General features: G+C 34.5%; 1 protein-coding gene and 1 long non-coding RNA gene across 5 annotated transcripts in view; one reads left to right on the forward strand and one right to left on the reverse strand.

Moving 5' to 3' along the window:
- The window catches only part of LOC128670809 (uncharacterized), an 80,421-nt gene that overhangs the window by 29,248 nt on the left and 38,980 nt on the right, over nucleotides 1-12,193 (reverse strand). For all 4 annotated transcript variants that reach the window (XM_053746822.1, XM_053746805.1, XM_053746813.1 and 1 more), the window contains exon 3: nucleotides 9,716-9,819. In XM_053746822.1, coding sequence (XP_053602797.1) covers nucleotides 9,716-9,819 — 104 coding nt within the window. The remainder of the gene's footprint in view (nucleotides 1-9,715; nucleotides 9,820-12,193) is intronic.
- LOC128670831 (uncharacterized) lies at nucleotides 7,686-9,813 on the forward strand. Its single transcript, XR_008404798.1, has 3 exons — nucleotides 7,686-7,804; nucleotides 8,723-8,873; nucleotides 9,683-9,813. It is a non-coding gene; the product is annotated as an uncharacterized LOC128670831 (long non-coding RNA).

Genomic DNA, 12,193 nt, shown 5'->3' on the forward strand with positions numbered 1-12,193 from the left:
TGCAGTGCATTGGATGGATGGTGTCTCATAAGGAGCACGACCCTAAATAAATAGGATATGATGGAAGGAGGAGGAGGGTTAGTATGAACAGCACGCTATCTCTTTCTTCTTTTCTTGTGTTACGGCTCCATCGTTCGCCAAAACGATGACGTTGTCAACGTCAAGGTTGACAACACCACAGATTAAACAATAGGTACTTCCAGTAACAATACCACAGCATAGTAAAAAGACAATATTCAAAAATCCCCCACAATAAAATGATGAATTTAAATTTATTGTCCATTGATAAATTGGCATCGCGTCTTTTTCTTTGGCTTAGGATGGATGAAGCGATGTTTTGTTTTCCTTTAATTCGTGTATGTTTGTTTGTATATGTACTTAAATAATAATAAACCTTTCACGGATATAAAACTGGATCCCATTATGAAGTCGTAAAGATCAAAATAGACGTAATATCCTTTTGATGTTAATTGGCTATTTTATTTGAATATTTGAAGAAATCTATTTAAGTTTAAGAAAATAGATCTGCTACGAGAGTTCATGATCATTTAATCAAAATTCACTGATTGATGGAGCTAGATAAAAATCATACAGCGTTTAATATCTGTATTGTATAAACTATAGCGCCCCGTCCGGGCTTCGTTCGGGTAACTATAATAAAAAAGTAATCTATGTCACTCCTTAAGGTTTCGAATATCTCTGTGCCAAATTTTGTCAAGATCGGTCAAGTATTTTTTGAGTTTATTCATTACAAACAAAAATACAAATCTTTTCTCTTTATAATACTAGTATTCGTATGGATTACTCGTAATATGGATAACACATACTTAAAATTACATACATATCATGAGGTATATACCTAATCAATGGCGAGACATCTGACATGACATTTACGAATGCCACCATCAAGTGGCAGTAGACGTATCCACAGACCAAATAGTGATGCACACATTGAATAACTTTAACAGTCTATCGACGTGAGAGATTCCTCATTATATTCCCTTCACCTGAAACAAATAGTGAACTATAAAAACTACTATGTCATATTTCTACTTATCTCAGATTAATATACATTGTGACATCTTGTTGCATGTTGCCACTGGCTGGATGGATCACACTGTTTCTTTTTAAAAAATATACATATTTTTTAAATAATAGTAATGGCAATATGTAATCTGTAATCGGTAAATCTATTAGATTCAATGGGCTCAGTGAGCTTAGCGATAGGAGATGGGATGATATGTCACACTGATCCACAAAGACAAATTACTTTTATTCGTGGGACACTGGTTTCTACCATAGATAACTTGATTACAAAGTAGATTTTATCTTTTCATTTCTATTTAGCTAAACATGACCTTTGAGTCTTGAGACTTTTGACTCTGTATGTCCCGTATAGTGTACCTCCACATACTGCAGTCAAAAACGTAGTCAAAAAGCAAAAACTGAAACATCTATAGACAACTAGACTTAGACGTAGATTTTAAACTTGTTTGACGTAAATAAGTGATGTATATCATCCTAAATTGAATAAAGAATTTTGAATTTGAAGTATTGACAAAAATACTGTTTAATATTAAAAATACTTTTAAATCCAAATATTTTGGAATCGAATCTCGAAAAACGGATCAAAATAAATTATATCCTCTCAATTGATTGTCTTATCTCGATCGGTCTAGAGAATTCCAAATCGGAGACGTTTCGTCAGACACCGTTGAATAGGGCTGAGTATGCTTACCTAACCATATCGGTCATATTTTCAAAAATAATAATTCCTATTAAAATACTATTCAACTGATAAACGAGATATGTTTACATCGACAAATAGCATCTTCAGTTTAGTGAACATATATAGTATGCTTTGCTTAAGTCTCTTTCATAAACTAGTATAATACTCTCTTATAATTATCTGGTTTTCATATTAAAATTTTAGCACGAACGAAGTTGTGATAGGAACAAATTTCTGCCAGAGATTTATTTCCAGAAATTAACATGTTCTGATTCTGATTTCCTATTTTTAATCAAAAAGTGTTTGTGATAACCCTGGGTGTCGTTCTTTCGTCGCGCCCGCCCTTGAACCGCCCGTTTCGACAGCCGCCCGCCTAATATCTTAGATCAAACATACGAGTTACGTGCGTCATGCGACCAGCCTATAGTTGACATTCATAGAACATGTTACTATGTATGTATAATGTAATGAACAATGTACTTCGACCCGGTAGCCAACCTGTTAACGTTTTTCATTAATCTCTGTTCTAATATTTCATCTAGAAGAAATTGCCCTGTCTTTCCGCTTTCAATTTCTATGACATCAAACCGATTATTTTTTGAATCGAGTTCGACATCGATTTGGCATAAAAATAATTTCTATTGTAAACATAACCACCCCAGTTTAAAAATATCAACTCCATATATCCCGATCAATCTCCCCTCGCCTATTCATACAGATATTCAAGTCAATACTTACATTTATAAAAAAATGTCTGTAATAAACATTGTCAGCAGAAACTAAAATAATTGATAGGCCTTAATTTTCTATTCGAAATTTATTTGGAATATATTTATTGATTTGGAATTGATTAATTGACTAATTTTACTAAATACCACACTTACTAATAGAATTTCGTGAAACATTCTGCCTATACATAACATACAGCGAACTTATGAACAACTAGGTATATAATGGGAACTAAGAACAAAGCATAAGCGAATCGTTTTAAAAAATCCAAATGTCTACATGAATATTCCAAACAAAATTATAATTTTGAAAATGTTAAGGAAATGAAAAAATTCTGGAACCGAGCGGGAATTGAACCCACGCTAGTCTGTCTGTCTGTCTGCTAGACTGTCTTAATATTGACTGTAACTAGACTGTAAACTAGACTGTATTAATATTTCCCTTTATATATTTTTCTTGTAATACATCATATGATATTTCTTAAAACGTTTAAGTACACAATATTATTATTATTTTTTTTTATAACTTAGCGTTCGCACTTACATTGACGGCAATAACGGAAAATCAGTTTTTTGTACTAATGTGCAGAAAGTTCACTGAAGAAGCCTTTTTGTCTTGCTGCAGCACACGATTTATTTTATGAATATTGTTTTAATGCTTTATATGTTATTGTTTTTAGTGTTTGTGGCAACACAAATAAACGGTTTCTATGTATAGTAACGTGTCTATCCGGCTTCAATAATCAAAATTTGTTAAAAAGCATGTGTGGTATTTATAAAAATACCATTAAAAATATATAATTACTTCATTTTCTGTCCTTGAAATTGAAGTAATTATATATTTTTAATGGTGAATCTAGATAATGAAATGGTATTACCAGCTGTATGGCACAAATGTAATTTGTCTCCCTGTGACCAGTTCGATTTAGATAACATCAAATTGACCATTTTCCGATTGCTAAGCCTAATAAATCCGATAGATTTACTGATTCCCGTTTAGATAGTGACTAACATTAGGCTAACTGGGGATATTGAGGCTGGAAATATAATTTTAAAGTAGTCAAAACATTTTAAGCGAAGAAGAAAATATTGTGTAATTTCATACAAATTTTCTGATGAGTGGTTTGCACATGTCAACTTTTAAAATTAACTTCAAGTTAACTGGTGCAAAGCAGCCTAAGTGAAAGACTTGTATGGTACCTATTGAAATTGTTTGTGTGTCAACAATCACTTTTTTAGTATAAACTTTCTATGCATGCAGCATAAAAAAAAACCTTCAAACAACCATACAAAATAAAAACACTGAAATAAAATATGTACAAAACCGTTTTGGCAATCGATACTCACGATGATATAACCACATAAAATTAGTCAAATAAAAAGGTTTCCATTACGTGGTAGAGGTTTTCACGAAGATATTTTTTTTTTCAAAAATAAAGAGATTTAAACATTATCCTTACACATTATAAAGTCACAGATATGAACACTTATATATATCTCTGTATATATAAAACTCTTCCATTACTGAGTGACTGTCAAACTGACTGACTGACAAACAACGTACAGCCGAAACTACTGGGCGTAGGAAGCTGAAATTTGGTGAGAACAAAGAGAGGATTTTTGGAAATTTTAGCCCCAAGGGAGTGAAAGGGGTGAAAAGCTTTTATATGGAAGTTCTACACCGTTGAAGTTAGTGACTTGAAATCACGATTTTTCTGAAAATTAACCCTCAACCCCATCAAAAGGTTGGTGATAGAATGTATGGAACCTAATACAAATTTCAAAATAAAAAGTTAACAATTGTTTATCATACTCTTCAACATTTTTCTTAAAGAATGACCAAGATTTTACTATGAAATTCACGCGGGCGAGCCGCGGGCAAAAGCTAGTCTGTGTATAAAACAAAAAACCCTCTGTCGCGTCTGTCTGTCATGAACTACTACACGGATTTTCGTTACTTTGTGCCTAGAAGTTCCAACCCTGTCTATGTATTTCGATATTGTAATACAGTAACCCACTATCACACGAAATAGCCAAATAAATTGTGCAGCGTTGCGGTCGACAGGCGCGATGCGGACCGTGAAATAGTGCATTACTGGCAGGGGACGGCCTTAACGCTAAATTTAGGCTAATATCATAAAAAATAAAGTTCCGTACCACCGTTGCCACATCACAAATCAAAGATTAAAAATTTGTCCGTTAATCTAGTTTCATTAGAAATCGCGCGCATTGATTTTCTATACATTTGGAAAAGTCTCTAAAAGTGTAAAAACGTTAACCACCCGGCCAACTATTTATTTATAAGTATTAAGTCTGAAAATTATACCTTTCATGAGATAAATCTGAATTCAATAAGTTACGATAATACACAGTAAACAGGAAAATAAAAAAATCTTTCTGTCATCCTCTCATATTCCCGGACACATCCAGAGTGAATGAATGGTTCATGGTCTCACTACTAGGAATCGGACTATCGGACCCTGGGCTCCGACGCTCAACGGCTGAGAAAGAAACCGGGAAAACACTCAAAGAGAGATGAGAGAGAGATGGCTGTTGTAACCCGAGGCCAGCGTAAATTAAACCAATTTTTGATATTAGATTAGATAAATCAATAAGATTGGTAATTAAGATTTTAAAATCGCCAACCCTCCTTAGAAATGCTACGAAATATATATTTATTACAAATACTCGCGTCCATAACATGGATCGAAAAAAATATCTATCAGTTTATCTTAATAAACATTATCCTCATATAAAACTTATCGCGCGAATGCACACTTGCATTGCCCAAAAAAACTGTGGGTATAAGTCGGCAAAAACTGCATTTGCAGGGGTGCAAGTCTATTGTCCCGCCAATCAAGTTCGATAGAATGCACCGTGCACGTGTTACACTTTTGATGAAATTATTTATCAATCAGTTTTGTGACTTAATCACCTGACTTAAGGTTACTTTTCATGTGACAAATTAGACTGTTGCACGAAAATATAGAATTTCTTAACTTGCAGTATGTTGATTTAGAGTAATTTGTGTCTGACTTTTGTTATGGTAAATTTAAATAGTTGTTTGAATGAAAATGATAAATTGGTTTTATGTAGAGATATCAAATTTACCCTTTAGTCATTAATAACTGTTGAGCGAGTGAGAGCTTTAGTTTCTATCTATCTACGAATTGCACATTTTTATTTTGTTCCTGCAAAAATTGTGTGACAGACAGACGGCGATTTTTCAAATGTATGTCACGTCAAACATCAAGGCCAATAATTTTCGCACGGTATTAATACGTACTCAGTACTTTGTTTTGTAGGATTTTCGTTTCTATCATCCACAGAATGTGCGTGTGGTCTGAGGGCCCACTTCTTGAAATTCTATGAAATAATGCAACATTTCAATGTTTTCAATGTTTCTGTGATATAAATGAATATTTAAACAAATTAAAACAAATGTGGCCGTCCAAATCAAAAGGAACCTTATGGCGGCTGGCACTTAGGTCTTTATTGCCGTTGTTCGAATACATAATAACAACGGCAATGATGGTGTAAGTACTGGGCGCCATAAGGTCCCTTTTAATTTGGACGGCCTCAAATGTAACAACTTACGTACCTCGTATCCTCTAAGCACGTTGTTAGGCGGCCGGGCTGTTATTGATTGATAGAGAGTTAAAGAATATGGTGACTGTAGTTTTGTATTATAAAAATGTTCTAAAGCTTGTGCAATAGACGTTGTGTTTGTAAATTTATATAAAGATTAAATTTATTCGAATAATTTACCATAAAACGCAAATGTGTCCTATATGGTCTGACAACTAGGGAGGGATGCCGACGACCGTGCGAAGTGAAGACGAAAATGTAGGAAAGCGGACCCTGGGCTCCGGCGCTCAACGGCTGCGTAGGGAACGGGGAAAAAGCCCAAAATGAAAGAGAAATGCTGAACCTGAATGGGTTCTTTGGTAGATTATTTGTTTAATTTTTACTAAGCTAAGAAAAACAATCTGAGAAAATTCTATGTATTGATATATCAGTTATACATAATACTTACTCGGTCATACCCATTCGATTTTCCATATAAATTATATCGTTATTATACTAGCCTATAAATTGTAATTCATTCCCATCGCAGCCAGGAAATCCCATAACATTAACTATGATTTAGTAGAAAAACGGGACAATAATTGCCTCTATTCCAATATTCGCCATAAAAATGGGACAATCATGGGTTTTCTATAGCGTCGTTTGATCAATGGGTTTATTATGTCATAATCGCTGTGTTCATATTTTATGCATAGGCCCGTGTCACTTGGACTTTCTACATTTCCCTTCTATTATGATAATATTTTTATTGATACGTAAATCCACAGATTTAGCCATAGTTTTAGTACCGACCTGTCATATTCAACCCCCCCCCTGGGAATCCTACCGTTGCTTATCAATTGTCCTTTAGTCACCTCTTACAGCATCCACAGGAGGACATGGAATGGTCCTATTCTGGGGCGGAACCCTTGCCATCTTTTGGTCTTTCTTTCTATATCTGCCTCACCGTTCTGTTGACTACATGACCACAGAGGAAAATCGCCTAAGGAAATTCGTGAAAACTGGTGGGAGTTTTATTCGAGATCGTAAAGAAAACCGTTACTGCTGTGGGAAAGGTTAAAAAAACACTACCTACACATTTATATTCTACGCCACTTTTCTATAAGCTCTACTCAGTGGGATATTATCGACAATTTAAATTTGGCAGCACTCCAGCCAGGTAATGGTATCGCTCTGCAAATGTTCTTAAAACTTGTATGTGAAGTATTATTATATATATATTTATTATAAGTTTTCTGTATTGTAATAATTTTTGTTTCGAATAAAAATTTCATTTACTTCATTTACTAACTTATATACTTACTTTTATATATTAGTAACTAGCAACCCGTCCCGGCTTCGCTGAGATAAAAACACAATAAATCATATACCTACAATCTCTACAGGAATCACTCTATCTATTGGTAAAAACCGCATGAAAATACTTGCAGTAGTTTTAAGTTTATCGCGAACAGACAGACAGATGCGGTAGAGAACTTTGTTTTATAATATGACAAGGATAAGGATAAAATTGAAATCGATTTATCGATACTTAATTAGTGAAGGCTCATAAAGATTCATACATTTATAGAATTTTACTTAATGAATATGAATTCATTAAGTAAAATTTAAATGAAACACAAGTTTATGGTACACTAAAACCACAGGAGAACCAACAACATAATTTATTTTGACCAATTTTTAAAACTTAGGTATTTTCCGAATGTGGCTAAGTTAACCAAAATCGCCCTCCACTGAGCCTTAAGTAAGTTAGCATCAAGTAAGTAACATCATCTGTCGTCATATATCTTGCGGCTTAGGGTTGGACTGACCGACTGACAAAACTAATTCATATTAATATTCGATTTGACCTTTGACCCTCTTCCTTACAATTCGTATTTCTGAAATGCCATTGGAGTCAAATAGTAACGAACATATAATAATTTGCTTACTCAACATATTTCACGTTAAATTCAAGATGATATATGATGAAAAAATTATAATATGAAAGAAAACTCAATACCAGAAAAAAATACATTATGGGTCAATAAGCTTGTCTTCAAATACAAGAATGCTTTTTAAAAATCATTCAGTAGAGTTCTACGATCCTTATAAGGCTCTTAAAAAGCTAATACTGGATAGAGTTTATGTTATTGCGTCAATTTAACACGACATATGTGTGAGATATAATTTTACCATTAAAATGATGGTATGTTAACGGCTTTGTTTATTGCATCTCAATTTACACTGAACAATTCAGTAAACAGTAGTTTGTGTAAAGTTACACGAGAAAGAAAAACAAATTTATATCAGCCGACAATATGTACCCTAATACAATAGAGATAAAATGCTAATTGTAATAATTGAAGGAAATCACATTATGGCAGATCACAACGACATTGAAACTACACTATAAACGTATCGAACAGTGGTTTAGTAGTCCCTTTTCGATTCCCTCGTGCCCAATATCTATTGTTACTTCCACCAATTTATATAGACCTGTAATAGGTGCTATAAAAGCCTAAAAACTTCTATTGGATGTTGAAAACTTGGGAGTGAGGTGGATCAAGTTACATTGGCGATTATAGTTGTCGCGTTTACCCCAAAATATCTAAAATCAGGGTGTCGTTAATGGAGTATGGACACAAACAGCTTTGCCACGTGCATGTGATTTCAAAGACGAATTTATGGTTAGCAGCACATTGGATGTAACGATTAGCTGTCTGGAACAGCCGTGAAGACTGATCGATGGAGAGGAATGAGGTTTGCTGGGTGGTCCTGCCTTTTGATCTTGCAAGGCTACTAGCTTAAACATAAAGGATACATTACCTTTCATGTTTAATTACAAGGTAATTATGGGCTTATGGTATAAGTAAGTAGCTGGGGAAAATAATGATCCTTGTGTTTTTTATATTACTAATTCAGAAGGGTATCAACCCTTCTTGTGCTTTGTCTCCTTAGATGTTTTAGGAGCCCGATTCTCACACAATCGAAGTTCACTTCATCAATATTCCCCAATTTTTTTCGATCGTTTTGTGCAAATTTACAAACGAAAACCTTCGTTCGATCGATGCGTTTGCTCGATATTTTTAACGTTGATTTTTTGCAAATGCAGAAACAGAAGTAGAACCTTTAGAAAAGAACGCGAGAAAACTGATGAAGTGAACTTCAATTGCGTGAGAATCGGGCGCCTGGTCGTAACGTTTCACTTGACTTCTTGGTTGTTAGACATTTTGGCAAAACGAACACCTATTTTATTTATTGACCTACATCAGATAATAATAGGTTATTATTTCTTTTTGAATAAGGTTCGCATACCAACCCTGGTAAACCATATGGCCGAACTGACCGTGACGTCACCGGGTGTGCACTATCGGTTACGAATCAATTTCACGCGTCACGTGCTAAATTTATATAATCCATTGGGATACACCTAAACGGGGATCATTTTCATATGTGTGTCAGTAGAAAATGTCGGATTTATTGGATAAAACAATGGGGCTTTATACCTACGTTGATAATTAAACATTACAGTACATATATTTGCTTCTATTAAGCCCATAAAGGTCCCCATAATTAGTTTTCTTTAACATCTCCTATAGACAGACATAGCTCACTTGCCGTTTTATTATATGTATAGATGCTGTGTAATTTTCAGGCTGTTTTGATCAAATAACAAAAGTACACTTACCATCAAAACAAGCGTACTTGATGTATACGACGCCCAGTGGCCACCTGACTGCAGGAGGGTAGTCCTCTTGGAGTATGAAGTTGCAGTGGTTCACTCCGGTACACCTGGAACAATGTATTGAATTTAATTAATAATAATGTGTTTGTATTGTAAGGCCTTAGCCCGGCAGTGGAACACATCAATAGACTGTTGGTGAATAAAGTTATTAATATTAACAAAAATGTAAGAACTTTTTTTATTAACTAGGCATTGGTTGGATCTCAAATTGTAGTATATTTTAAACTTGCTGCGCCCCGCTAAATTTTAGGATAAAAAATACCCGATTATATTCTATCCGTGTACCAAATTTCATAGCAATCCGTCCAATAGATTTTGCGTAAAGACAAAAAAACAAACACAATAGATCCTCACAAACTTGTAAAAATTGTGTGATCTTTATATCACCCAGACAGAATATAGAAGACAAGCATGCAACACGCATATTATTTTTAACAACTAGTATTAAAATTAATTTTTATCATAGAAATGACCTAAAATTCTATAAAGCACAGGGATCTACAGTATTAACAGACTAGGTAGATCCTTAAGTGCCGCGTCTGTCTGTATGAACGCGATAAACATAACATGTCACACACACACACAATTTTCGGACATCGAAAATGTCACAAAAATTAAAGGTTATGTACGAAGTCATCAAGGGAGGTAATCACACAAACCATTTAATTAAGTGGAGTCACGAACTCGCCGAGCGCAATGACTTCGATAAAACGTGAATTTTCAAACATTCACATCTTTTACACGGCTGACACTCACACCGAAGCGAAGTAATTCTAGTTATCACGATTACTCGTGGCATCCATTTTCCGTAGATTGTCTAAACGGTGAAAACAGCTTAGGAGTTTTTTTAATTGGTCAATTATTCTTAATTAAACCTAATTTTAGGTGCAACTAGAGTGTATTGTCAAGATAAAATAACTATCCCGACCTGACACCTCGTTCGTACCCTATACCAAATTTCACAATCAAATATTAAAATCGTTGAAATTTTGCCCCTATTATTATTCTTCCCCTGTTGGATGCATAGAACATAATGTAACTACATACTCGACTAACCCATATTAGAAAGAATAACAAAACTGCCCTTAAAAAGAACATAAAACGCCGAATCGGGAATGTTCGCTCGCGTAATCTACATAACTCGAGCTTGGATTAATTAAATTCAGAACCAAACGTTGGTAATAATTGCCTTATTCTGAATACAACAATCTAGTCACTTTGTTTCGCCGGAATTACTTTGAGTGAATGTCTAATTAGACGAATTCTTGTTCGTTTATTAAGATTTGAGGCCTGTGCACGCAGAATACTTATGCAGCACGTACGCACAACGACTGTATGAAATTTTAACGCATACACTTGTGTCCAACTTGACTCTCGGCTTCCTATATCTATGCCCCTGTCTCTCCAGCTCAACTATCTCCACAAACAAAAGTCACATCAATTCAATTCTCCGTTGTGACGTGAAAGGCAATCGAACACACTTTCTTGGATGTTGTTAGAGCCAACATAAAAAAAATTATCAAACTTTATAATGTATCGTTCAAATTCCCAAAAATGCGGTAGGTAGAGTATAAATGCTCTACCTACCGCATTTTTACCTCACTTTACTTATAATTCGGTTTAATCTACAAATTAATCTAAGTATAGGTACTCCACGTGAACTGCACTCGACTACGTGTTACGTATTGATAGCATCAGTTAATTTCCACGTTGCTCTGCTCCGAGTTTGGTAGACTGAAGCTGTGGTCACAGTGCGTAAGCGCAGCGGCTGCGGATAATCTTTTCTTAAGGAATGGCGATTTTCAATATCTTTCTTATATTTATTACTGATAGATTTGTACGTATATCATCATCTTCCTTACCGTTTCTCATTATCTGGGCTCGGCTAAATAGATGTGTCGTATATTTCTATGTCTCTCTATCTGTCATATTTTGTACTCGCCTTTTTGCACATGCATATATACTTTGGAAACAAATTAAGAGCTTTTTACAAGGTTTTATTACATATTTTGTAACAGAAACCAGGAGCAAAACAAGTTTGTACATGTAAGTTTTACAGCTTATAATAATTGTGTATGTGTAATAATTTATTTTTATAAGATATAAAAACATATAGGGTAAATATAAAGTAACATGTATATTACTCATGAAAGCTATAACCGCTTCCTCCTGTCAACGAATCCTCGGCCCAATTTAACAAATAGTCCGTCGAGTCCATCGCGAGGTAGGCAGTGACTTGCCCGATGTTCGAATGTTAGTGATTAATGAACTGCACTAATCTCCTAAACTACTGTTGTCGGTCAGATTACGATCGTGTGAAATCATCGGAACATGCCGCCATTTGAAAAATTAGTATTAGCTATTGTAGACGTGCCCTATTCTATAGAAAGTACTTTTCGATAGAGGTTTTTACTTAATTTG

The sequence above is a fragment of the Plodia interpunctella genome, chromosome 1 (assembly GCF_027563975.2).
Source record: "Plodia interpunctella isolate USDA-ARS_2022_Savannah chromosome 1, ilPloInte3.2, whole genome shotgun sequence".
Classification (NCBI taxonomy): Eukaryota; Metazoa; Arthropoda; class Insecta; order Lepidoptera; family Pyralidae; genus Plodia; species Plodia interpunctella.